Source organism: Quercus robur, chromosome 11, assembly GCF_932294415.1.
Source record: "Quercus robur chromosome 11, dhQueRobu3.1, whole genome shotgun sequence".
Classification (NCBI taxonomy): Eukaryota; Viridiplantae; Streptophyta; class Magnoliopsida; order Fagales; family Fagaceae; genus Quercus; species Quercus robur.
In genome coordinates this window covers 32,382,790-32,407,959 of record NC_065544.1, presented here as the reverse complement: position 1 = coordinate 32,407,959, position 25,170 = coordinate 32,382,790, and the positions used below count along the sequence as shown (strand labels likewise).

Here is a 25,170-nt window from a genome sequence, read left to right as displayed (position 1 = left end):
GGGGTGATAGGAGAAAAATTCATTGGAAAAAATGGGAGGTTTTGTGTCAACCAAAGAGTGAAGGGGGTCTTGGTTTCAAAGACTTATGTAAATTCAATAAAGCCATGTTGGCTAAACAGGTGTGGAGATTGATTCATGATAAGGAGTCTCTTTTTTGCAGAGTGTTCAAGGCAAAGTATTTTCCAAGTTGCTCAATTTTTGAAGCTAAGACTTCTACGGGCTCTTTTGCATGGAAAAGTATTTTGTGGCCTAAAGATTTAATTAACAAAGGAGCTTTCTAGAGAATAGGCAGTGGTGAATCTGTTTGGATTTATAGAGATGCTTGGCTTCCTAATCCTGATGGTCGAATCAGCTCTCCTGTTGTACATCTAACACCAGAGTTCACAGTTGTATCTTTGATTAATTCTACAACGGGTTGGTGGAATACCAACCTCATTGACCTGTGCTTTTTTCCACCTAATGCAAGTCTCATTAAGTCTATTCCCCTGTGTTCTACTCCTCAACCCGATACTTTGGTGTGGAGAACAGAAAAATCGGGTTGATATTCGGTAAAGTCTGGTTATAAACTCCTGTGCGAGCTCCATAATTTTGAAATGAATCGGCCTCAAGTCTTGGACTCGCAGAAAGGCTTCTGGAAAATCATATGGAAGCTGAAGGTGCCTGGGAAGGTCAAGCATTTTCTCTGGAAAGCTTGCACCAACTCGCTGCCCACTAAAGATAACCTTATGAAGCGAAAAATTCTCCAGGAATCGGGCTGTGCTCGCTGTTTTGGGGACTCGGAATCTGTTGTGCACGCTCTTTGGAGTTGTAGTTGCATCCAAGTTGTTTGGGAGACAGATTTCGAATGGGTGGACAAGAGCTTAACGGCCCCTGTTTCTTTCTCGGAAGTTCTGCAAAAAATCCGAGTCAAACCGTCTTTGCTTCCGTTCTTTGCTATTACGGCGTGGTCAATTTGGTATCAAAGGAACAAAGCTCGCCTCAATGATAATCCCCTGCCTATTCGCAATATCACTGATTATGCCAAGAACTACCTCTGTGAATTCAGGGGGCTGGACAGTCACCATTCCCACAGACGCCGAGCTTCTCATACCAGATGGCAACCTCCTAGTGCAGGTTCAATGAAAACTAACTATGATGGTGCCATGTTTGCAGAATCTAATATGGCCGGAATTGGGGTAGTAGTCCGCAACAGTGAGGGCCGGGTGTTAGCTACTTTATCCGAGCAAATCGTGAAACCTCCAACAGTGGAAATCCTTGAACTCCTCGCTGCCAGGCGCGCTGTGAGCTTTACCACTGAGTCGGGTTTTGATCAGTTTATATGCGAGGGTGATTCTGAGTCTGTGGTAAACTCTTTAAGGTGAACCGGTATGGAGAATTCTCGAGGCGGGCATCTCTTCAAGGATATTGCTTACCTATCAAACTCATTTCGGAGTATATCTTTCGCTCACGTACGTCGGCAAGGTAATGCGGTCGCTCATGCCTTAGCCCAGCAAGCGAGACAATTTTTTTCTTCTCTTATCTGGTTGGAGTGTGTTCCAACAGATATTATGTCTTTTGTATTGGATGATTCTTCCTCTTTTGCTTAATATATATTAGCAAGTATCCATTTCTCAAAAAAAAAAAAAAAAAACTTTGACCAATGCATGTGTTTTCTTTTGATGGAACTTTTCTGTGTAGTTTTAACCATTATTTCTCTTCTTTTTTTGAATATTTAAACAATCTCACCTTTAATTTTACAATAATTCTCTATTAGGAGAAGATTTTGACATTTACGATCAGTTAACCTACAAATGATCATATAGTTCACATGTAGTGAAGCAAAAAAAAAAAAAAAAGATCATATAGTTTTCACATGAGCTCATGTTGTTATGGCAATTCACAAGGCTGCCCAAGATACCTTTTTTATTTTCCAAATGAGAACGTGGACATTGGCTAGCAATTAAGTTCCAGAATGTTACATTAAAATTAAAATTTAAACCAGAGAGCATAATGTTGTGGAACATTTTGTAGTTCTAGCCAATTAAACTTTGACATGTTTATACTTGAAATAACCATGGTTTTCAAATCTGAACCGTTCAAAGAACTATAAAGGGAAATGTTAAAGGTTTTTAAAGTTGGACCAAAGTCGAACCGTGATGATGTTATAATTAATTTAATATACATATTAAATTAGTCAAAATATAAAAATTGACTAAAATAGTCCAAATAAATACAAAACTCTATCTTTCAAATGTATTTTTCATAACTTTCATAAAACAAATAAGAAATATTAATTCCTAAGCAAACATAAATTGATTTTGAGTTTTTTTAGTGAGGGATATGAAATATTTCGATACAGATCAATATCAATATACCGTTTCAAAATTACTATATATATACATATATATATATATATTTATATATATGTGTGTGTGTGTGTGTGTGTGTGTGTGTGTGTGTATAAATTATCTTAGGGTGAGTTTAGTTGAGTTTTTATGTAATTGTACTTTTTGATAAAATGGTGTTTTAAAAAAGTGGGGAATGAAATTAGACTTTTCTTAAAAGCAAATTATTTAGTAAAAACTGTCAAAAAGCATTTTCTAAAATAACTGAGTGTTTATCTAGCACTTATTAAAATTGCAATTTAAGATATAAATTACCAAAAGGATAGACTCCAATTCCTTTCAATATACAGACTATATATATATATATGTGTGTGTGTGTGTGTGTGTGTGTGTGTATATATATATAAATATATATAGTTACAACCATGCATATGAGTATTTCATAACCATACTCAATGGGAGAAATTAAATAAAAAGCTTAGTTATAAAATTTTATTGCCCAAGTTCACATTCTCCTTGACACATATTCCAGACCTACCCCTGTCATTGCCCTTTTTAACACCGGAGCAGCAGCAAGGAGTGTAGCTGCATAAGTATCTTGTAATTGAGAAGCTCCATCTCTACTTTTCCATTTTCTTTCGTGATAAAGAAAGGATTATTGGACTGGATCAGCTGAACTACTTGATGAAGTGACTCCCAAGCCTAAACAAGATCCTAACCATGAGCCCAAACCTCCATTGATTCCATATTACTAGAATATCCTCCCTCAATTACATAAATATCATCATCCTTCTTTCACACAAACCCAAACACAAAATCCTTTACCCTACTACACTATTGATAGACCTTCCAACTCAAATGGCAATGTTGCAGCTTGTATCATATGTTGCTGAAAAAGGTCTTGCAATTAAAGCATTTTGTGAAGATGGAAAATCTTGTTATGAAGGAAAATCATCTTCTAGTCATATATGGTGGGATATTTGTGATTGTGATGAATGCAAAGAAGAATCAATTGATGATGATGATCAACTAAGAAGAAGAAAGAAAAATTCTCTCCAGCAAAGCTTGAAAGAAAGATATGAAACTGGAGATCCTGAAGTAGATCTCTTAGGAGAACCTTCTGGAAAATTTGACTATTATGTCTTTTATCCCAGAACCAAAAAACAGAAACCCCAGTCTTCTCTTCCTCCATGCAAAGAACCCAAGCCTAAACAAGATCCTAACCATAAGCCCAAACCTCCATTGATTCCATATTACCAGAATATCCTCCCTCAATTACATAAATATCATCCTCCTCCTTTCTCACAAACCCAAACACAAAATCCTTTACCTTCCTACACTATTGACAGACCTTCATCCTCTTATGATCAAGATTTTCCTACACTAGAAAACTTTGACCACCCCAGGCCAACACAAGACATGTTTGGAAAATCAAAACTCCTGTTGGAATTAATTCAGATGGAACCCGAAAACAAGTCTCGTCAACAGAGGCAATTTTAAATTGGCAAGCAGAGAATGTTGTGGTTCAAACTCAAGCTCTTTTAAAGATTCTTGACAACCAGCAAAAATTAGCAAAAGTAGTCACAAAGACCTTTTCATCATCCGAATCTCTTACCAATGATTTGAAGAAGAAAATTAAGAAAGTGGAACAAAAGCTTGCAACAATTGCATCCCCTTTCAATTTATTCTTTTATTTTGATATAAAAAGTTATTTATAGTATATTAAAATTTTATAACTAAGCCTTTTTTTTTATTAATTTCTCCCATTGAGTATGGTTATGAAATATTCATGTGCATGGTTGTAACGTGGCAATAAAGGACCGCATTCAAGAGATTTCTTTAAAAAATAAAAATAAAAACAAATTGAAACCTGGCATTCTCATTTCTCATTAACTCTTTCCTCCTCTTTCTCCAAAAAAAAAAAAAAAAAAAAAAAAAAAAAAAAAAACTCTTTCCACCTAACGCCACCTCTCATTCTGTGTGTGTTGTTGACTTGTTTCAGATACCATGGTGAATTGGTGATTCAATTTTTTTGCTGAGGATTCATTTCTTCAAATCAAAATGGGTGAGATTGAAGGTAGGAAAGAAAGAAGAAAGTTTTGTATAAGGATTTTCTGTGTGTGTGTGTGTGTTTGGATTATGAGATTTCATGGTCATCAAATTACTTTACCTTTCTCTCAGAGAAAGTTCTCAAGAACATGAGGGAGAGGTAGTAGAGATGCCACTGGTGTCCGGCGAGGTGCAAGATCGAGACAAGCTGGCAAAGTGTAAGGCGGCGTGGCGAGTCCAACAACACAGTGATTTTCTGAGAATGAGTTGTGTTTTATGGTTGCATTCTTATTTGTACAAATTACAATGTTCACGTATCAATTATCTGTTTAATCTAATAAACTTTTTTTTTTAAGAGATTAAGGGTCTGTTTGGTATTTGTTTATTTTGCTAAAATTAAAAACTTTTTATTAAAAGTGCTGTAAATAGAGGTAAAAGTTAACTGAAATAGTATAATAGTACCAATAAATAGTATCAAAAATAAGCTGAATAGTAAAATAAATTGGCAAAAATAATTTTGTCAAACTAGTGTTTGTTTGAAATTCGTTTATTTTGCTGAAAGTACGGTAGATAAAAGTAAAAATTAGCAAAAATAATACAATGAGATCCTTGAATAATATCAAAAAGTACAGTGAGTTCATGAATAGTAGCAAAAATAAATAAAAAGAATTTATAATTTTCATTGCTTCCCTAACGCACACTAAGATTTGCATGAAAATTATAAATTATTTTACCATTCAGTTTATTTTTACTATTATTTATAGGCTTCACTATACATTTTAGTACTATTTATGAATCTTACTATACTATTTCAATTAATTTTTACTTTTACTTACCGTACTTTCAGTAATAAATTTTCACCTTTAACAAAATAAGAGATATTCAAACCTATCTCAAATGGTCAGTATTTCCCGTAAGATTTTTTTTTTTTTTTTTTTTTTTTTTTTTTTTTTTTTTTTTTTTTGAAGCTTCAACATTGGTGGACATTGACTCAACTTTTTTGTGAGCCCCGATAAAACTTCCACATTTTCCATGAATATTTAAGAATAAATAAATAACAAAATCTAGAAGATTAGGAGGCAGTTGAAACCTGAGAGCATTGGTGACCACTCATTTGAAATGTAATAGTACAAAATCAAAGTCCATAAAAATGTTCACCTTAAAAAAAATAAAATAAATAAATAAATAAAAAAAGCGAAAACACTATTTTGGTCTCTACATTTTAGGGTTACAGTCAATTTGGTTTCTATATTTTAGTATCAATCAATTTGGTCCCTACTATTGTAAATTTACAGTCAATTTGGTTCCTGTCGTTAACTCACTAACGGAAGATACTTATGTAGCAAATGGTTTTATACATTTGGCTTATTTAATATTTAAAAATTAGATCAAATGCTGATGTGTCTAAATTTAAGTGGTCATGTTAGCACTTAGGTGGCAAAAAAAGCCACATAAGCTTTTATATTTTTTTTTGTTTTTTTTTTTTTATAAACCTACAATCTCACAAAAACAAAACCAAATTTCTTAAATAGTAATATTTCATATCTCTCTTTTTCTTTCTCTCTCTGTGCGTGATGAGGAGCCAAAGCCAACAATCACTGTCACTCCAACGTCATAGCCAATCCTTCGACTTAATCTCCGTCATTCTGACCAATGTCCATGTGTGATGAGGAGCTCATGGGATCCTATTGCTGCACAAGGTGGCGACGATCCGAGGCTAGGTCCATGCTGGTCGAACTTGAGACGAGGAGATCCGAGTTAAGTGGGTCGGGATTGGGATCGATTGGATCTGGTTTTCTTTGGGGTTATTGGCCATGGATCAAGCTCTGTTGTGGATTTGGGTTTAGGATGGTATTGGATGGTTGGGGTATTGGTGGATTTGGGTTTGTAGCCAAGGATTTTGGGATTAGTTTGAATCTTTGAATTTGGGGCTTTTGTTTGAAATATCTAGAATTAGTTTGAAATTGGGTTTGGTGGATCTACATCTGGGTTTTCTTTTAGGCGAGGATTTAGTCTTTTAGAAACAACATGGCCTATGTTGATTTAAGATTGTTGGACTAAATTATTGTTTGGTTACCAAAAAATTGCAATAAAGGAAAAAAAACCAATATCAATAAAATAAAAATGAAATTTTGCCAAGTTAAGAAAATTGTGAGAAACTAAGAAGAAGAAAAATACAAAACGGAAAAAAGTAGTAAAGAAAATAAAATTATTTTTTAAAGTTGATGTGGCTTTTTTTGCCACCTAAGCGCTGACATGGTCTCTTATACTTATACACATCAGCATCTGATCCAATTTTTTAATATTAAATGAAGAAGGAGAAAACTGGAGGTGACAGATCAGGTTAGACGGATGGATTACTAGACAAATGGGCTAATAGTGGGCGGATCCTACGTGAACGGATGAAAGGGTGGACGGACATAAAGGCCACGTGGCACTCAATTAATCATTATGTGGTCTCCAAGAAACCCTAAAGGGAAACGGTTTGCGCCTCACAATTGACCCTAGTCCATAGAGTTTTTATATGAATGGAATTCTAACACAAGGAGGATTCTGGAATATACGCTCATTAATGGAGATCTTCCCTATAAGGAAAAGACTTGTGACGCAAGTTAAGGAAATTCGATTCTACGCTACTACAAAAACCCAAAGACCCTCAGAAAACAGGTACACATAATTGATCCCAGCTCTGGCACTCTAGAGTTGTGAAAAGATTCTAACTTGAACTTCGTAGGGTATTTGGCTGGCACCGCATCGGTGCTCTTTGTTAGGGTCTTCTCTTTTGTTGTGCAGGCACTATTTCAAGTGTGCGAGGACTGTGTGGCTTATTGGTGATTTTTCAACTTCATTAGTTGGCACTGTCTGTGGGAAACTTGACTTGTAAGCCATACAAACGCTTCCCGAACAAAGTGTTTCATAGTATTTACTCGCTCGATGACGACCACCAACAACGTTCAGGGAGACGAGCTGCAAGCCACTGCCCTAGAAAGGCAGGTCCAAACCCTCATAGCAGTAGTGGAACGTCTCACCAAATAGAACCAAGACCTAGAAGAATAGCTACGATAGAAGAACACAGCAATGGGTACCCAAGAGGAAGACCAAGAAGATACCAGTGTTGAATGAAGAGACCAAGAGGGGCCAAAGGGTAGTTAACGCCTTGAGCAGACCGGAACGACAAGACCTAAGCCGTCCATCCCTCATTTATTCGGCATCACCCCACATTGTTGCAAAGATGCAGATGATGAAAGAACAGATGGACTTTATGATGAATGCTCTCAGAGGGAGAGTGTCTAGCGACCTCGACGACTTAGTCCACCAAACCGATTCACCATTCACTACATCCATCAACTCCTTCCTCCTACCACCGAAGTTACACATACCGCAAATAGAAAGCTACGACGGAACCAAGGACCCTCTAGATCACTTGGAATCCTTCAAGAGCTTGATGCACTTTCAAGGAGTGGCAGACGAGATCATGTGTAAAGCCTTCCCTACCACACAAAGGGGTCTCGCAAGAATTTGGTTCAGCAAGTTGACGCCCAACTCCATCAGTACTTTCAAGGACTTAAGTGCCAGTTCGCTTCACACTTTATCGGGGGACATAGATATAAGAAGTCGATCGCATGTTTAATGAGCTAATCGCAACAGGAAGATGAGACGCTAAGGTCTTATATCGCCCGCTTCAACAAGGAAGCACTCTCGATTGACGAAGCTGACAACAAGATACTCGTGGCAGCCTTCACGAACGGGCTACAAAAGGGGTAAGTTTCTATTCTCCTTGTATAAGAATGACCCAAAAACCATGTCAGATGTACTTTATAGGGCCACCAAGTACAAGAATGCTAAAGACACGTTGTTGGCCCACGAAGAGAAGCCTAAGAAAAGAGAGAGGCAGGAGGAAGCCTGGTAGGATAGGGGCCAAAAGATGGCAAGAATGGGAGAGAAAAGAGATGATCGACGATCCAAACCCCCGACAGGGAGGTTCACAAGCTTCACCCCCCTGAATACCTCGATTGATCAAGTCCCGATGCAGATCAAAGACGAAGGAGTCTTGACATTCCCCAACAAATTGAAGGGTGATCCTAACAAGAGATCCAGGGATAAATATGGCCGTTTCCACCGAGACTACGGTCACGACACGACTGAATGCTATGACCTGAAGCAGTAGATAGAGGCCTTCATTAGGCAAGGGAAACTGCAAAAATTCATCGGTAAGGAAGGAATAGAACAAAACCAATAAGCACCAGCCTGGAGAGAAAACGAACGACCCTGGCCACCCTTGGGAGACATAAGGATGATTATAGGGGGCAGTACTTCCAGTTCCTCCAAAAAGGCTTGTAAGACATACCTACAGATGGTATAGAAAATTCAACTTACAAGGTATGCCCCAAAGATGGCACGGGTCGACAATCCCGTAATTGGGTTCACAGAGGAACATGCTCGACGCCTCCACCATCCATATGATGATGCACTCGTAGTCAGTATACGGGTTGGAGATTATAACACTTACAGGGTGCTGGTATAAAATGGGAGCTCTACTAATATCTTGTATTATCCAACTTTTCAGTAGATGAGAATAGAGAGAGAACAATTGATCCTAACCAATGCCCCGCTCGTAGGATTTGGAGGAATAAGGATGTATACGCTAGATGCCGTCACCCTACCGGTGATGGTTAGAGACTACCCTCAGCAGATCACGAAAGACGTGACCTTCCTAGTCGTTGACTACTCGTCCGCATACAACACCATATTGGGACGTCCTACTACTTGAACTCATGGAAGGCTGTAACATCAACCTACCATTTGATGATCAAGTTTCCCACTGAGTATGGGGTAGGAGAAGTAAGAAGAGATCAAGTGGCAGTTCATGAATGTTACATTGCCATGCTAAAGATGAATGATCACTAGCAGACCATGCGCATAGAAAAACAATGAACAATAGTGGAGCCGGTGGAAGAACTAAAGGAAGTAACCCTTGATGACTCAAGGCCCGAGCGAACGATTGGAGTGGGTATGTTGGCTAGTTAGCCAGTACGTCAAGCATTCACGACGTTTCTGAGAGAAAATCAGGATGTATTCACCTGGAGTCACGAGGATATGCCAGGTATAGACCCCTCGGTCATAGTTCACAGATTGAATGCATCTCCCTTATCCTCTCCCATCCAACAGAAAAAGAGAGTATTCACCTCGGAACGAGAGAAAGCTATAGCTGAGGAGGTTTGGAAGTTGCTGGAAGTAGATTTCATTCGAGAAGTGTACTACCCTGACTGGTTGGCAAACGTGGTTATGGTAAAAAAGGCCAATGGAAAGTGGAGGATGTGTGTAGATTTCACGGACCTCAATAGAGCCTACCCCAAGGATAATTACCCATTCCCACAGATAGATACCCTAGTAGACTCGACCGTGAGACATCAACTTTTGAGCTTCATGGATGCGTTCTCAGGATACAATCAGATCAGAATGAAGGAGGCCGATCAAGAGAAGACTTCTTTTGTTACCAGTAAAGGACTCTTCTACTACAAAATGATGTCATTCAGACTCAAGAATGCAAGAGCAACGTACCAGAGATTGATGAACAAGATGTTTACACACCAGATTGGGAGGAATGTGCAAGTTTATGTAGACGACATACTGGTAAAAAGCTTACGAGAAGACGATCATTTGAGTGACCTTCAAGAGACCTTCAACACCCTCCAGACGTACAACATGAAATTAAATCCGAACAAGTGTGTGTTCAAAGTAACTGCGGGGAAATTCTTGGGATTCATGGTATCCCAAAGAGGAATCGAGGTCAATCCAGAGAAAATACGGGCTATAGTGAAGTTAGCCCTACCGAAGATGGTCAAGGAGGTGCAAAGCCTGAACTGCAAGATAGTAAACACTAAACAGGTTCGTTTCAAGGGTGACGGACAAATGCCTTCCCTTCTTCCGCATATTGAAGAGATTGTTTGAGTGGACGGAAAAATGCTAGCAGGCGTTTGAAAATCTAAAGTTGTATCTTTCATCTCCCTCATTACTCAGCCCATCCAAGCCAAGGGAAGAGCTCTATCTATACTTAGCCATTTCACATGCCGCTGTAAGCGTGACTTTGGTAAGAGAAGAGGATGGGATGCAAAGACCCATTTACTTTATGAGCCGAGCGTTTCGGGGAGCAAAAGAAAGGTACCCCCAGATGGAAAAACTGGCTTTTGCATTGGTAACTGTGGCACGAAAACTTAAGCCATATTTTCAAGCATATACAATTGTTGTCCTAACGGACAAGCCTCTACAAAGGGCTATGGGTAGCCCCGATGCTACAGGACGAATGGCGTTATGGGCAGTTGAGCTAAGTGAGTTCGATATACAATACCGTCCATGCACAGCTATAAAGGGACAGGTAGTGGCCGACTTCATCGTCGAATTCACTCTCCTGGAAGGCTAGGGGGCAGAAGAAATCCCACAATGGAGCATCCACATGGATGGATCCTCCAATAAGCAAGCAGGAGGTGCTAGCGTAGTACTCCATACTCTGGAGGGAGATAAAATCGAGTGCATGATCCGCCTGGACTTTCCTACAACCAATAATGAAGCAGAATACGAAGCTTTGGTGGCAGGCTTGGACCTCGCGAAGGCAGCAAGGGCTGAAAACATGGTCATATACTGTGACTCCCAAGTCGTAATCAGTCAGATCAATGGCGACTACGAGTGCAAGAACAAGAGGATGAAGAAATACCTTAAAGAGGTGAAGGGACGGATTGGTAGTCTCCAAATCAAATTCGTCCAAATCCCAAGGGAGGAGAACGAGTGTGCCGATCAACTAGCTAAGGCTACCTCAGCAGAATACATGCTCGTCCCCAATCAGGTACTATCCTAATCCAAGTCTCTTCACTCATAGATGAGGATACAAATGTGCAGGAGATAGGTTCTGAAAGCAACTGGACCACGCCATTAATCTCGTACCTAAGAAATGGTATGCTACCGGACGGGAAAGATGCCACTAGAAAATTGAAGGTCCAAGCATCGCGGTTTGTTCTAATAAAAGACGTCTTATACAAAAGAGGTTTCTCCCACCTGTACCTAAGGTGTTTGAGCCCCGAGAAAGCAGATTACGTTATGAGAGAAGTCCATGAGGGAATTTGCGGAAACCACTCGGGGGCACAATCGCTGGTGAATAAGCTGATTCGAGCAGGATACTACTAGTCTACTATGCAGAAGAATGCACAAACTTATGTCAAAGCCTGCGACAAGTGCCAGAGGTTCGGTAACATCATCAGACAACTGTTCGAGGAACTCACCCCTATGACAGCCCCATAGTCGTTCGCTCAATGGGGATTGGATATCATGGACCCCTTCCCAGTAGCAGTCAGGCAACTAAAGTTCCTGGTAGTTAGCATCGACTACTTCACCAAATGGGTGGAAGCAGAAACCTTAGCCACTATCACGAAGAAGAATATTCGAAGTTTTGTCTGGAAGAACATCATTTGTAGATATGGGATACCTAGGGTGCTTGTCTCGGACAATGGAAAGCAATTCGACAACAGCGCATTCAGAGACTTCTGTTCGGAATTAGGAATCAAGAACCACTACTTGTCACTTGCCCACCCACAAGTCAATGGACAAGTTAAAGTTACGAACCAATCCTTACTCAAGATCATCAAGACTCGGCTCGAGGGGGCAAAGTGCATATGGCTGGATGAACTACCAAGTGCTTTATGGGCATATTGGACAGCTGCAAGGACACCTACAGGGGAGACACCATTTCGACTAGCATACGGAAGCGAGGCAGTCATCCCAGTAGAAGTAGGGCTCACAAGTTATAGGGTGGAGAACTATGACAAGGGCAAGAATGATGAGGCTATACGCCTGCAACTTGACCTAGTGGACAAGGTTCGGGCAACAGTTGAGCAAAGGTTGGCACGATACTAGAACCTCATGGCGAAACACTACAACTCTAAGGTCAGACACAGAAACTTCCAGGTCGGAGATCTTGTTTTGAGGAAGATAATGGGCGCCACTAAAGATCCTACCCAAGGAAAGCTCGACTCCAATTGGAAAGGACCTTACAGAATTACATCATGGCAAAGAAAAGGCACCTACCACCTTGTGACGCTAAACGAGCGAAAGTTGCAGCATCCATGGAACACTGAGCACCTACAGAAGTACTACCAGTAGAAATGAAGACGTAGAAAGCAACATCCACCAGACCTCCAGTTTATTTTTAGATCAATTTTTGCTAGATTTTCTAGTTTTTTAGTTTACTATTTAGACAATTTATTTTTGCTACAATGGTTTTTAAGTATCTTTTTAAGCTTCTCCTTGGAGAATCACTATCCTACGGATGAATGACTATAATACGAGGAGTATTCAGATATGACTTGTGTTTTTCTACAAAATTTTATCAAGTCCATAAAATGGACGTCATCCAAGAAGATGAAAGCTTATTGAGTCCATAAAGTGGACAGATCCATCTGTGAAGGATGAAATAACTAAAAATCCTTGTAGATGGTTCATCCCAGGAGGGTGAAAGTATTAAGTCCAACAAGTGGACGGCCTATAACGAAGTCCAGTAAAATGGACGATTCATCCTAGGAGGATGAGGTGTTTTGAAGTCTGATAAGTGGACGGACCAATCCATGAAGGATGAAATAACTAAAAATCCTTGTAGACGGTTCATCACTGGAGGTGAAAATATTAAGTCCAACAAGTGGACGGCCTATAACGGAGTCTAGTAAAATGGACTGTTCATCCTAGGAGGATGAGGTGTTCTGAAGTCCATAAAGTAGACAGATCCATCTGTGAAGGATGGAATAACTAAAATATTTGTGAACGATTGGAGTCCATATTGTGGACGGATACAACTTCAAATTGGATTAACACTACTTGACCATGAATGAATGGACTCATCCTAAAAAGATGAAAACTGTCCATATTGTGGACGAATGCAATTTAAAGTTGGATGATAATTATTAGGTCCATATGGATGGACGGACTCATCCAAATGGATGATAACTATTAGGTCCATATAGTGGACAGACCCAACTTAAAATTAAATGTTCCTCACTAGTCCGCAAGTGAACGGATTCCTTGAAGAGGATAATTGTAAGATCCCTATAGTAGGCAAGTTCAACGTAAAGTTAAAATTGACACTACACATTCAGCAGAGGACGGGTCCATCTAAAAGATGGTCGTATTTTATTATTATCTACATAAAAATAGACAAACAATAGAATAAGTAAATATTTAAAAGCCCTTAAAGGGAAATGTTTTACATGCCATGAACAATGGATAAGTTTAAGATTACAAACAACGGGTGGATTAACACTGTTCTCCAAAGATCTTTACCAAAAATAAAAAATAAAATAAAAAATAAAATAAAACACTACTGCTGAATGGGGTTATTTTGCTCGTTCTCCTCTTGAACATCAGGGTGACAGTTGTTGTCCTTAACTTGAGCTCCCCCTTCGTCACCAGGAGCATCATCGACAAATACCTCATTCATGCCCTCAGAGTGGACGGGCTAAACTGAAGTCTGGGTTGGAGCATCAATATTAATGTTAGACAAGTCCAGGTCCGAATGAGAAGCTCTGACTTGACGGAGGCAGTTGTCAAAGCCTTCAGCAAATGAACCTCCTAGCTCTGCCAAAAGGGCATTGGAGTCACGATACTTACGTATAGCTTCCTCCTTTGCCTGACGGAGCCGGTCCTTGGCCTCGTTAATTTCTTTCTCCTTGTTTGCCAGGACCTTCCTCAACAGCTCCATCTGCTTTTCTAGCTCGCCTCGAGCTTCTTCTGATAGAGCGAGTTTCTTCTCTTGGACCACTTTCCAGGACTTCAACTCATTGAGCTCGTCCTCCGTCAAATCTTCCTTCGCCTATAGACGGTCCAAAGACGTCTCATGGTTGAGGCAACGGCCCATCAACCCTTTCATCATTAACATGGCCTGAAGACGAAAAGGTTAGTAACCGGAAAAGTTGACGGAAAGGAAAGGTTAAAGGTAGATGGTTGCGAAGTTACCTGAGCAATGCAAAAGAGACCCGTCTCCCCCATGGCCTCGGTTGCATGGTTGCCCAAGTCCTCATAATCGTCAACCGTTATGATGGACAGAAGTTGCTCCAATGCATACTTTGAGTCCTCACAGAGGAAGACAGGTGGTTTTTCAGCAGGTCAGAACCCGTCATAAGTCCTTTTCCCTTTCCGTGGACGAGTTTAGTGACCGTCTTCTTACCCTCAGCTTTCAACCCCAAGACGGGTTCAGGAATAATTTTGGGCTTCTTAGGGGGATGATGGTCAGTCTTCTCCGGTTCTTTCCTCTTGGAGGACGGGTTGGCTAAACTCGGCCCCTTAGAGGTCTGACCCCCCTGTTGTTTTTGCAAAGCAGCCTACTACATAATGTAGGCTCTTCTCTTTGTAGCATCCATCTCTACACAAAGTAAGACGAATGGTTAGAGTGAAATAAAGTACAATTAGAGAAACCCAAATTTAAGGTGACGGATTTACGTTGACGATCTTGGGCGTCGTATCGACGAGCGGTTGTGGTCGGCTCTGGTCCGTCACAATACCAGTGCAGGGTATCCAAATTGACCAATTTAGCCTATGTCCTTTCTTCAAGCTGGTTTTGTTAAAAATCTTCTCCAAAAAGCTAAACTGTTCCAGTGAAACCGGAGGATGATCCCGAGCTGCATAAGGAGACAGACAATTAGATGTTAAAGAAAAGTTGAAACAAAAATGAATCTCAGTAGACGGACGCATACCCGACGGTGGCATTACGCCCAATGTTTTGTCAACGGGCATGACTTCATTGTCACCGGGGTGACACATCCACTCATCACCTTCCAAAAAGAAGTAACAACTCTTCCAATCCCTATTAGAGTCAGGGTTCTCACAAATAAGCCTTAGCAATGGGCTCTTGGGCGTGAAGTTGTACATGCCCTTGGACTAGGAGACCTCAGCAGGACGATAACAGTGAAAAAACTCTTCCACCATCAGCCTCCGTGCCCCGTCTGACATGGCACCGAATAGGCCCTTCACACTAAGGAAGATCCTCTAGGCATTTTGGGAGATTTGGTTGACAGACAATCCAAGGTATTGGAGTAGACGACGGTGAAGGGTGCTTAAGGGAAACCTGAGCCTTGCCTTTAGCATTTGCTCATAGATTCCTATGTCCTCAAGACCCTCGTAATAACATTTCTTTGACTTGTAAGGTAGACGCATGGGTATACGGACAGGTATTTGATACTTATCCCTAAGTGTTTTGAAGTGTGATTCTTTGATTTTAGAAACAAAATCATTGACCGTCCATAAGGGGAGTAGGATGAACTCACTGAGCCTATCAGGTCCTATGACAGATTGGATTGGGGGTTCGGCACCAATTAGGCCGTCACTAGAGTCACCCTCTGACCTTTCCATCTTCGAATCCTCATCCCTTAAAGAGGAAGCTGACGAACTCCTCTCTTCACTTGGATTGTCAGGGTCTTTATGACCTGACAGGTCCATTTCAACGTAGCCCGCTCCGTCGCGGACAAACGACTGGTTACTTGACGCACTAGACATGACCTACACGTGATGATAAATCTTAAGACTGACAGGTCTATAATGGATGACGGTAGTGTAAAAGTCTAGAAAAATAAAAATGCATAAAATTTAAAGTAAAGGAAAAGAGTGCTCACCAGGATGAAGTCAAACGATGAAAAGGTGTTGATGACGGATACAACAGCTGAACGGTATGGTCATTTGACAAAGTTGACGAACACAACAGCTGAATAGTATGATTGTTTGACAAAGATGACGGGTGCGCTCTGATCATGGATTTCAATAGAAAGTAAAGAAATGAGAGGAAGATAGCTCAGTTTATATAGGGAGAACGGCACGGAAGACGAAGGGGCGCTTCGATCCAAGTGAGCGACCATTCAGTAAATGCCACGTGTCCTTCATCATTAATGATCTTAGGCCAGCCTGTTAAGGCTAGGGTTGTTCCTCAAAAGACTAGATTAAACCGTCACCCTGCGGGTCCTTCCACTTAGAGAGCACGAACCCACGAGGTGAGGGGGCAACTGAAGAGGGAGAAAATTGGAGGTGACGGATCAGGTTAGATGGACGGATTGCTAGACAAATGGGCTAATAGTGGACGGATCCTATGTGAACGAACGAAAGGGTGGACGGACATAAAGGCCACGTGGCACTCAATTAATCATTAAGTGGTCTCCAAGAAACCTTAAAGTGAAATGGCTTGCGCCTCACGATTGACCCTAGTCCATAAAGTCTTAATATGAATGGAATTCTAACACGAGGAGGATTCTAAATTATACGCTCATTAATGGAGATCTTCCCTATAAGGAAAAGACTTGTGACGTAAGTTATGGAAATTCAGTTCTACGCTACTATAAAAATCCAAAGACCCTTAGAAAACAGGTACGCATAATTGATTCTAGCTCTGGCACTCTAGAGTTGCGAAAATATTCTAACTTGACCTTCGGAAGGTATTTGGTCGGCACCACACCGGTGCTCTCTATTAGGGGTGTGTTTGGATAGAACTTATTTTGCTGAAACTGAAAACTGAAAACTGAAAACACTGTAGCAAAATAATTTTTAAATGTGTGAATAGTGCTGTGGGACCCATTTTTAATGAAAAAATTGATAAAAAATGAAATTTGTGGGTCCATGAACAGTACACGGACCCACTGATGGACAGAAAAGTCAAAAAAATCAGGGCCAAACAGTACTAAACAGTACTCTACTGTTGCGCTTGTCTCCTGAAAGTCTGAAACGCGTGTAGAAAAAAAAAAAAAAAAAAAAAAAAAAGCAAAACGCAAAACGCAAAAGTAAACGTGGATCCAAACTTACACTAGGTCTTCTTTTTTGTTGTGCAGGCACTATTTCGAGCATACGAGGACTGTGTGGCTCATTGATGATTTTTTGGCATCATTATTAAATATGCCAAATGTACAAACCATTTGCCATGTAAGCATTTTTCGTTAGTGAGTTAACGACAGATACAAAATTGACTATAAATTTACAATTATAGAGGCCAAATTGACTGATACCAAAATATAGAAATTAAATTGACTACAACTTCAGAATGTAGGGACTAAAATGGTGTTTTCATCGTAAAAAAATAAAAATGTTATGCGGCTCACAATTAATCCAAAGCTCAAGAAAATGTTAGGGTTTTTTTTAGTAACATTGTTTTAAGTTTTATGAAAATATGCATAGAAATACATGTTGTGTGGTATTTAACCTTACGTTGTTTAAATACGGTTATCAAATGGACCTTAACGTCTATAGCTCACATTAGAACATTGAGCAAACGAGAGAGAGAGAGAGAGAGAAGAAAATAGTAAGAAACAACAGAATGCAGAAAGAACGAGAGAGAGAAGAAGAAGAAGATTAAGAAGAAACAGCAGAAACAACGAAAGAGGGAGAGAGACAAAGAAGAAAAAGTGGTTGAAGTTTCTACTTAAGCCGGTTTTTGGAATTAAAAAAACTCTTTAGTAAACGGTTCACGGTTACCCTCGTTAGACCTTACGGTCCGGTTAGAGTTTCAAACCATGGTGATAACTTTGTAAAGCCCACAGTTTTTTGACTCGTACTGTTTGATCATCACCCTCTTTTAAGTTTTCTGGTGTCACTGCCAATAAGTTGACGTAGCAGCAGAGAGAGAGAGAGGTACTGGGTTGATTGGGAAGCAAGAAAGGGGTCATTTAATGAAGGAGACCGCGTTATTGGGGCAACAACAACAAGAAAGCTGGAGTGTCAGTTTGGCGTGCATGACTGAGCAAGTGTAAATGGTGAGTGTTAATGCTCTTAAAATTGAACGAGTGCCATCTTACTTTCAAGGGAAAATTATTGAGAAAGGAGAGTAGGGTGAGTTTAAAAAGGGAAAAAAAAAAAAAAATATATATATATATATATATATATATTGTGCTCAAAAAGAAAGTGGTTGATTTCACAAAAAAAAAAAAAGGAAGTGGTAGATAGTGTTGGCACTAACAAGAAAGAAAGAAAAGAATAGGACTGATGAAACATTTCGTAACAGCTTGGCTTTTACTTTTAATCTGAGTCTGTGGTTTCTACTTGGGGTTTGTATGCAGAAACTGTGAGAACCAGCTCATTTTCTGATAGGCTCTCATGGGTTTATTTGGTTCCTTTTGCTTTTGGTTTTACTTGTGTGGTGGGGGTTACTCCTCAAAAAGTCACTCCAGACTTTAAAGTAGTTTACTTCTCATGCATATAGGCCTCAAAGGTTGTGTCACTGTTCCACTGAACTCTTTCTGATCCTTGACGCAAAAAGATTGGAACTCTAGCTAGTGTAAGATTTGGGCAACCTTTCTTTACAACTCTCTCTCTCTCTCCTGGCCAATCTCCCTTAACTTTCTTTGATTGGTTTTTGCTGATACCAACTAATAAAAAAAAAGAAAAAGAAAGAAAGGAAAAAGACTCAAACTTGGCATGAGTTAAGCTTAATTAGGCATTATTGCATGTAATTGGTTAGTACTCTATACATACAGCTTTGTGAATTTGATATATGGGTCTTGGGTTTTGTTGGGGTTTACACGGAGAGTGGCTTTTGGGGCTTTGTCTTTGTGTTTCCATCCTGATAGTAGGCATATTTTTCTTCATTGTGGGGTTTTAGATTCTTACCATTATTGAAACCATAAACATGATCTTCAGCTTCAATATTTTACTAGATTTTCTGTGATATATTCTGATAGATTCCTCAGATTTTTCAGTTAAATTTTGTTGGTGATTTTTTTGCTGGTAGTTAATGTTTAGTTGTTCATTACAATAATCAACTTTGTTTTTATTTTTAATTTTTTTCTCTGATCTCTCACTCTCTCTCACATATTTATTCCCATTCTGTGCAAAAATAAAGAGAGATGCTTGTTGTCTACCGTTTTGGTGGTTTCTTCAACTGATACCGAGATGCTGTTTTCTGTTGCAGGTTTTTTGTTTTTCAAACTTCAACGGTTAAATAATTCATACACAAAAGTTGATTTGTATATTGTTGTGTTTGGAACTTGAAGCTTTAAAGGTCACAAAAGGGTCTAGTGGTATGAATCCTTTAAAAAATGTAAAAACAAATGTAACAAAGTGATCAGCAAGTGAAGGGAAAATATATATATATATATATATATATATATAAAGAGAGAAAGAGTGAGGTGGAGTCAGATTTGTGCTTGTGGGTGTTACTGATTTGAGAAATATTTTAGTCTTAATAGTCTGTTGGTTATGTCTCCTTGGCTAACTGGGTGCGCCCGGGCTCCGTGGGCTTTGCCGCCGACCAAGGAAACAGCCTCTTATTTGGCTCTCTTGGCATTGAAGAGAACCTTTTGTTAAAAAATTGTACAAACCCCATCTTGTGTTTCCCTTTATCTCTTTCTCTCTCTTACTCAGACTCACTTCTTTCTTTTGCCTCGGTTGTTGTCAAAGATTCTTCACTCTCATAGTCATACTCATACCCCCACAAGCATATATCCTCACCCCTCTTTGAGATCCTTCTTTGGAGACCAGGAAACTTACTTGGGCTGGGTTGCATTCACAAATCTGGTCCCCACACCCTGGGATTATTCCTTTCTATTTCTGGGACTTTTTCTCGATTGGGGGGGTGGGGGGGTTGTTATTTTTGTTCACTTATTAGGATGTGTGGTGGTGACTCTGAGGTATCTGATTTAGGCATTTAGGACTACAAGTTGAGTGTCGAAGAAGGTTAGTTTTAAAGGTTTAAGGGGGCTGGGGGTGAAGCAAGCTGATTTTTTTTTTTTAGCTTTCAAAGATGAAGTTTATGAAGCTTGGATCAAAGCCAGATTCCTTTCAAACTGATGGGAACAATGTCAGGTGAGAGATCATTTGGAGCTTTATTTCTATTCTTTGAAAAACATGGTTGCTGATGCTGCTCTTCTATGTTTGATGCATTTCAGTTTGTCTTGCAAAAGCCGGTTATGGATGATTTTGGCACTTTCAATTGTCTCTCTCTTCATTAAGATTTCTCTTTATATGACCTCTTTTGTATTAGATTTACCATTATTCTTTAGGAGATTTGCAGCTGAGCACATATTCACCGTACTGTAGCAGTTTAATGGAAAAGTTTAAATTTTGAGTTATATTCACAGATGCATATTACTATGTAGATACACCCTGCCCAGGTAAATAGTTGTTTTGAGTTTTATTTCCTGCTCCCAATGGAGGAACTGCTAACATATTCATTGCCTAATTGAAATTAGGGCTTATTTAAAAATAAATGTTGTTGGGTTTGAAAGTTCCTGTTAGTTTATTTCTGTTCTTTTTGAGCTTGCCCATTTTATGGCCCACATTTGTACTCATTTCCTGTACTTTTGATATTGACGTTGAATTTTGATGATTTGTTTCACTTTGGCATTTGAGGTTTGAAGAATGGTGCCCTATTTTCTTATTTCTAACTTCTAACTACATTAGGACATAAGAAAATTCACTGCTTTTTAAAATTTTAAATTTTTATAGTTGTGCTGAATTTTCTTCGGAAGATCTTGATTTCACATTTTGAATTGTTTGCTGCAGGTATTGTAGTTGTATTATTTTTCCAGTACCTCCTCAGTTGGCATTATTGACAATTGAATGTGATGGGATTTTCTTAAAATATTATTGTATTAATCCAGTGAATAAATAGTTTTTGAGTAATTCATCAGATATGTATATATATATATATATATATATGTTTATTTATTTATTTGGAACTTTGGGTTTATCAATCAAACAAAGTTGAGGAGTATGGATCTGATCCTTGGTATAATTATTAGCAAATTGGTGTCACATATACATATATTAGGAACAGCTATCCAACTTGAGTTAAGATAGTATGATTGAAGTCTTTCCCTTCTCAGGAATGCTGTGGGGAAAATGTGACCCTTGTGACTGCAAAACTCATATTCTTTTAATAGACCACAGATGGTAACTATGAGGTTAAACTAGGTACTTTAATTTAACTTTCATACAGATAACTTGAGCTTGGTGCATTTGAAACCACATTAGTCTAGCAATATCACTTTTTGGAAAGTATTTGAAGTTTCACTCTGAATTCCTATCACTTTATGATTATAGTCTTGCACTATCTCAGTATTGGCCCTATTGGGTCTGTTTTGGAACGTTTCCTCTGGTGAAGTGGATTCCTTGTATTAGTTTAATGCTTGTCCAGTTGGCTGGTCAAATGAGAGGTACCCCGTTTAGTATAATTTCTTCAATTGAAATTGCAGGGTATTTGACTTTCATGCAAGATTTAAAATAGATGAATTTCTTCTAGTAGTTATCCATTCATTGCTGGACTAACATGTTTGATTATATAGTTGATGTTAAAGTAATGATATGGTTGGCAAGAACAAGACCTTGAGAGTTTTTACATGGAAATGCAAAAAAGTTTGAATGAGTTGTTATTCCTTGCTTATTAGTGAACTTTCCCATGTTGGTAACATATAAAGATAGTGGTGGAAGGTCTGTTGATGAGTTCAGATAATCTTCATCCTTTAGAACAATACCTTTGTTCATGTTTAAAGTTTTTTTTTTTTTTTTTTTTTGTCTTTATAGTTCTCAGTTCATTACAAGGAGCATAACCATGTGCAGGTATGTGGCAAGTGAGCTGGCAACGGACATCATTCTTATTGTAGGGGATGTAAAATTTTATCTTCACAAGGTACAATATTCTTTGGCCGAGTAATTGGATATGCAATGAAGATAATTTTTTTCAATGTTGTTGTTTTGTTTTTTTTTTTTTTTTTTTTTTTTTTTTTTTTATTATTATTATTATTTTTTAATTTCTTGCTCTTGCACCTGTATCACCGTCCTTGATTTGTAGAATTTTTATGATTAATAAAGGGACCCTAGCTACTTATGCTACATGAGTAATCTATTTACACTGGTTGATCCTTATACAAGAATCTGCTACAATTGTTTCTATTTTTAAATTTTTGATCCACTTCCCTTTCCTTCTCTGGAAAGGGTACATGCTTGGTTGCTTATACATAAAAGGCTCTAAACTAATTCCAGCATCAGAGTTCTCACATGCTTGTGGAGCAGGGCTTAAATTTTAAGTGTGATAAACTATTTTGTTTAATGGAAATACTAATATCTAATTTATTACTGGATAAAGATTATTAAAATAGTACTAGAATCCACTTAGTTGATAACTGCCTGATCGTTTTATTATAGTAATCAAATTGTAGACATGGTTATCAAGGCACGGAATCAAAAAGTTTGTTAAGAGGCATTGGTGGGACTAGCGACTACCTTTAACTTATAATTTTAGAACTTGGCCACTTTGGTCTCTAACTTACAGCTTCAATGATAAAACTGAGCAGACGGGCAAACATTACATGGCTCAGCTCAGTTCAATTGCACTCATAATAATGCATGTGAATATGTTGTGCAAAATGTTTATTGTCTGATTCCAAATTACGAATTATCTGTTGTGTAGTTTCCTCTACTGTCAAAGAGTTCCCGATTGCAGAAGTTGGTTGTTACCACTAATGAAGAGAACACAGATGAAGTTCAAATTTCTGACATTCCTGGTGGTCCTGCAGCCTTTGAGATATGTGTGAAGTTTTGTTATGGCATGACTGTTACCCTCAATGCTTACAATGTTGTTGCAGCTCGATGTGCAGCCGAGTACCTAGAAATGCATGAGGCCATTGAGAAAGGGAACCTCATTTACAAGATTGATGTCTTTCTTACTTCTAGCATTTTCCGCAGCTGGAAAGATTCAATCATTGTTCTTCAGACTACAAAGTCGCTCTTACCATTATCTGAGGATTTGAAGGTGGTTAGCAATTGCATTGATTCTATAGCTACCAAGGCCTGTGTTGATGTTTCCAAGGTTGACTGGTCCTATACCTATAACCGAAAGAAGCTCCCAGAGGAAAATGGGAATGATCCAAACTGGAATGGCGTTAGAAACCGTCTGGTGCCTAAGGACTGGTGGGTTGAGGATTTGTGTGAACTTGAAATTGATCTTTATAAGCGCATTCTAATGATTATTAAAGCAAAAAGGATAGTTTCTAATGATGTGATTGGAGCAGCCTTAAAAGCGTATGCTTACAGAAGGTTGCCAGGTTTCAGCAAGGGTATGATTCAGTCTGGAGACATGATAAAGCATGAGTCAATAGTGGATACAATAGTGCAGCTATTGCCTGCAGAGAAAGGCTGTGTCTCTTGTAGCTTCCTCCTGAAGTTGTTGAAAGCCTCCATTTTGATGGATTCAGGAGAAATGGCTAAGGATGAGCTGATAAGGAGAATAGGACAGCAACTGGAGGAGGCTTCTGTAAATGATCTTTTGATACGAGCATCAGAAGAGGAAACAACAATGTATGATGTTAGTACAGTGCAGAAAATAGTTCAAGAGTTCCTAATGCAAGATCAGAATGCTGAGATTGAATCATTAGAAGATAGCCATGAATTTCAGGAAACAAGGAAGCCGGGGATTTTATCAGATGCTTCCAAGCTGATGGTGGCAAAACTGATTGATGGATACCTTGCCGAAATTTCTAAGGATGCCAATCTAACTTTGTCAAATTTTGTTGATCTTGCTGAGATGGTGTCTGATATCTCTCGGCCGGCTCATGATGGGCTTTACCGCGCCATTGACATGTATCTAAAGGTAAGCGTAAATTTTAACAGTGAACATACATTAAGTGGAAAATTTCATGTTGTAAAACATGCTGTGCATTTTAGTGTATTAGCGTTTCACACTAGAAATTTGTTATATAGTAAAGCACTGCTCAATTCTCACCGACGTTGAATTGATGTGTAACCTGGATGTTTTTGTTACAAAAATACTAAATAAAGTTGTATTCTTCACTGTGCCTTAATGCAGGAGCACCCTGGGATCAGCAAGAGTGAGAGGAAGAGGATATGCAAGCTGATGGACTGCAAGAAGCTCTCAGTTGATGCATGCATGCATGCTGTGCAAAACGAGAGACTCCCATTGCGTGTAGTTGTGCAAGTACTCTTTTTTGAGCAGGTTAGGGCAGCTGCATCATCAGGCTGCAGCACCCCTGACCTACCCAAAGGCATTAAGGAACTTAATAGTGGCTCTCACGGGAGCTCAAGGTCAGCTACAACTAACACAGAAGAAGACTGGGATGCAGTGGCCACAGCTGAGGAGCTCAAGGCCCTTAAAGGGGAGCTAGCTTCTTTAAGGTTGGCTAATGGAGTGGGAGGTAGTGAAAGAAATGGAAATGGAGATGGTAAAAGTAATGTGGACAAAGCTGCTATAAGTAAAATGAAAGGGCTGCTCAAGTCAAAGAAGATCTTTACAAAGCTTTGGTCTAGCAAAGGGGGGCAGGGTGAGAATAGTGGCTCAGATTCATCAGACAGCCTTGGTTCTGCCAACCCTGAAGAAGTTAAATCAACCCCTTCCAGAAATAGGAGGCATTCTGTGTCTTAGTTGCGAACTACATAAATAGTGTTGGAGGGTTCTTTCGGCCTTTTTGCTTTCTTTAATGACATTAGAAACTCCACTAGTAGTGCTTATTGTTTTAATTTAGCAAAAATGAAGCGCATATAGTTTTTGGACTAAGAGTTTAGAGTTGTTTTGCTGAGAATCTTGTCACTTGATTGAATAAAAAGAGAAGGGTAATTGTATATAAGACAAATGCCCAAAGAGGTAGAGCTCTTACCATTCATTGTGTCTGTCCATCAGTCTTAATAGGATACATGCTATTACATGAACAAAAATCCTCTTTAATAGCATATGTTTTTTCAGCATTTTGAATATGGGTTGTTTGGAAGAGACCGTACTTAGAAAAAATAACATTAAAAAAAATTGTATTTGGAAAAAGTGTGGTTTCAAAAGGGGATA

At 39.0% G+C, this 25,170-nt stretch overlaps 1 protein-coding gene across 3 annotated transcripts; it reads left to right on the top strand.

Annotated features, from left to right (window-relative positions):
• The first annotated feature begins 18,000 nt into the window (after nt 1-18,000).
• Nucleotides 18,001-24,994, top strand: LOC126706155 (BTB/POZ domain-containing protein NPY2-like). 3 transcript variants are annotated; one of them, XM_050405465.1, is made up of 5 exons: nt 18,001-18,136; nt 19,291-20,183; nt 21,903-22,008; nt 22,789-23,967; nt 24,184-24,994. In XM_050405465.1, the coding sequence occupies exons 2-5, from the start codon at nt 20,122-20,124 to the stop codon at nt 24,754-24,756; spliced, it is 1,920 nt and encodes a 639-aa protein (XP_050261422.1). In that variant the 5' UTR covers nt 18,001-18,136; nt 19,291-20,121; the 3' UTR covers nt 24,757-24,994. The 3 variants fall into 3 exon arrangements, with proteins under 3 accessions (XP_050261422.1, XP_050261421.1, XP_050261423.1); XM_050405464.1 differs by lacking the exon at nt 18,001-18,136 and adding an exon at nt 18,325-18,657; XM_050405466.1 differs by lacking the exon at nt 18,001-18,136 and adding an exon at nt 18,326-18,657 and having other exon boundaries at nt 21,939-22,008.
• The last annotated feature ends 176 nt before the right edge of the window (nt 24,995-25,170 follow it).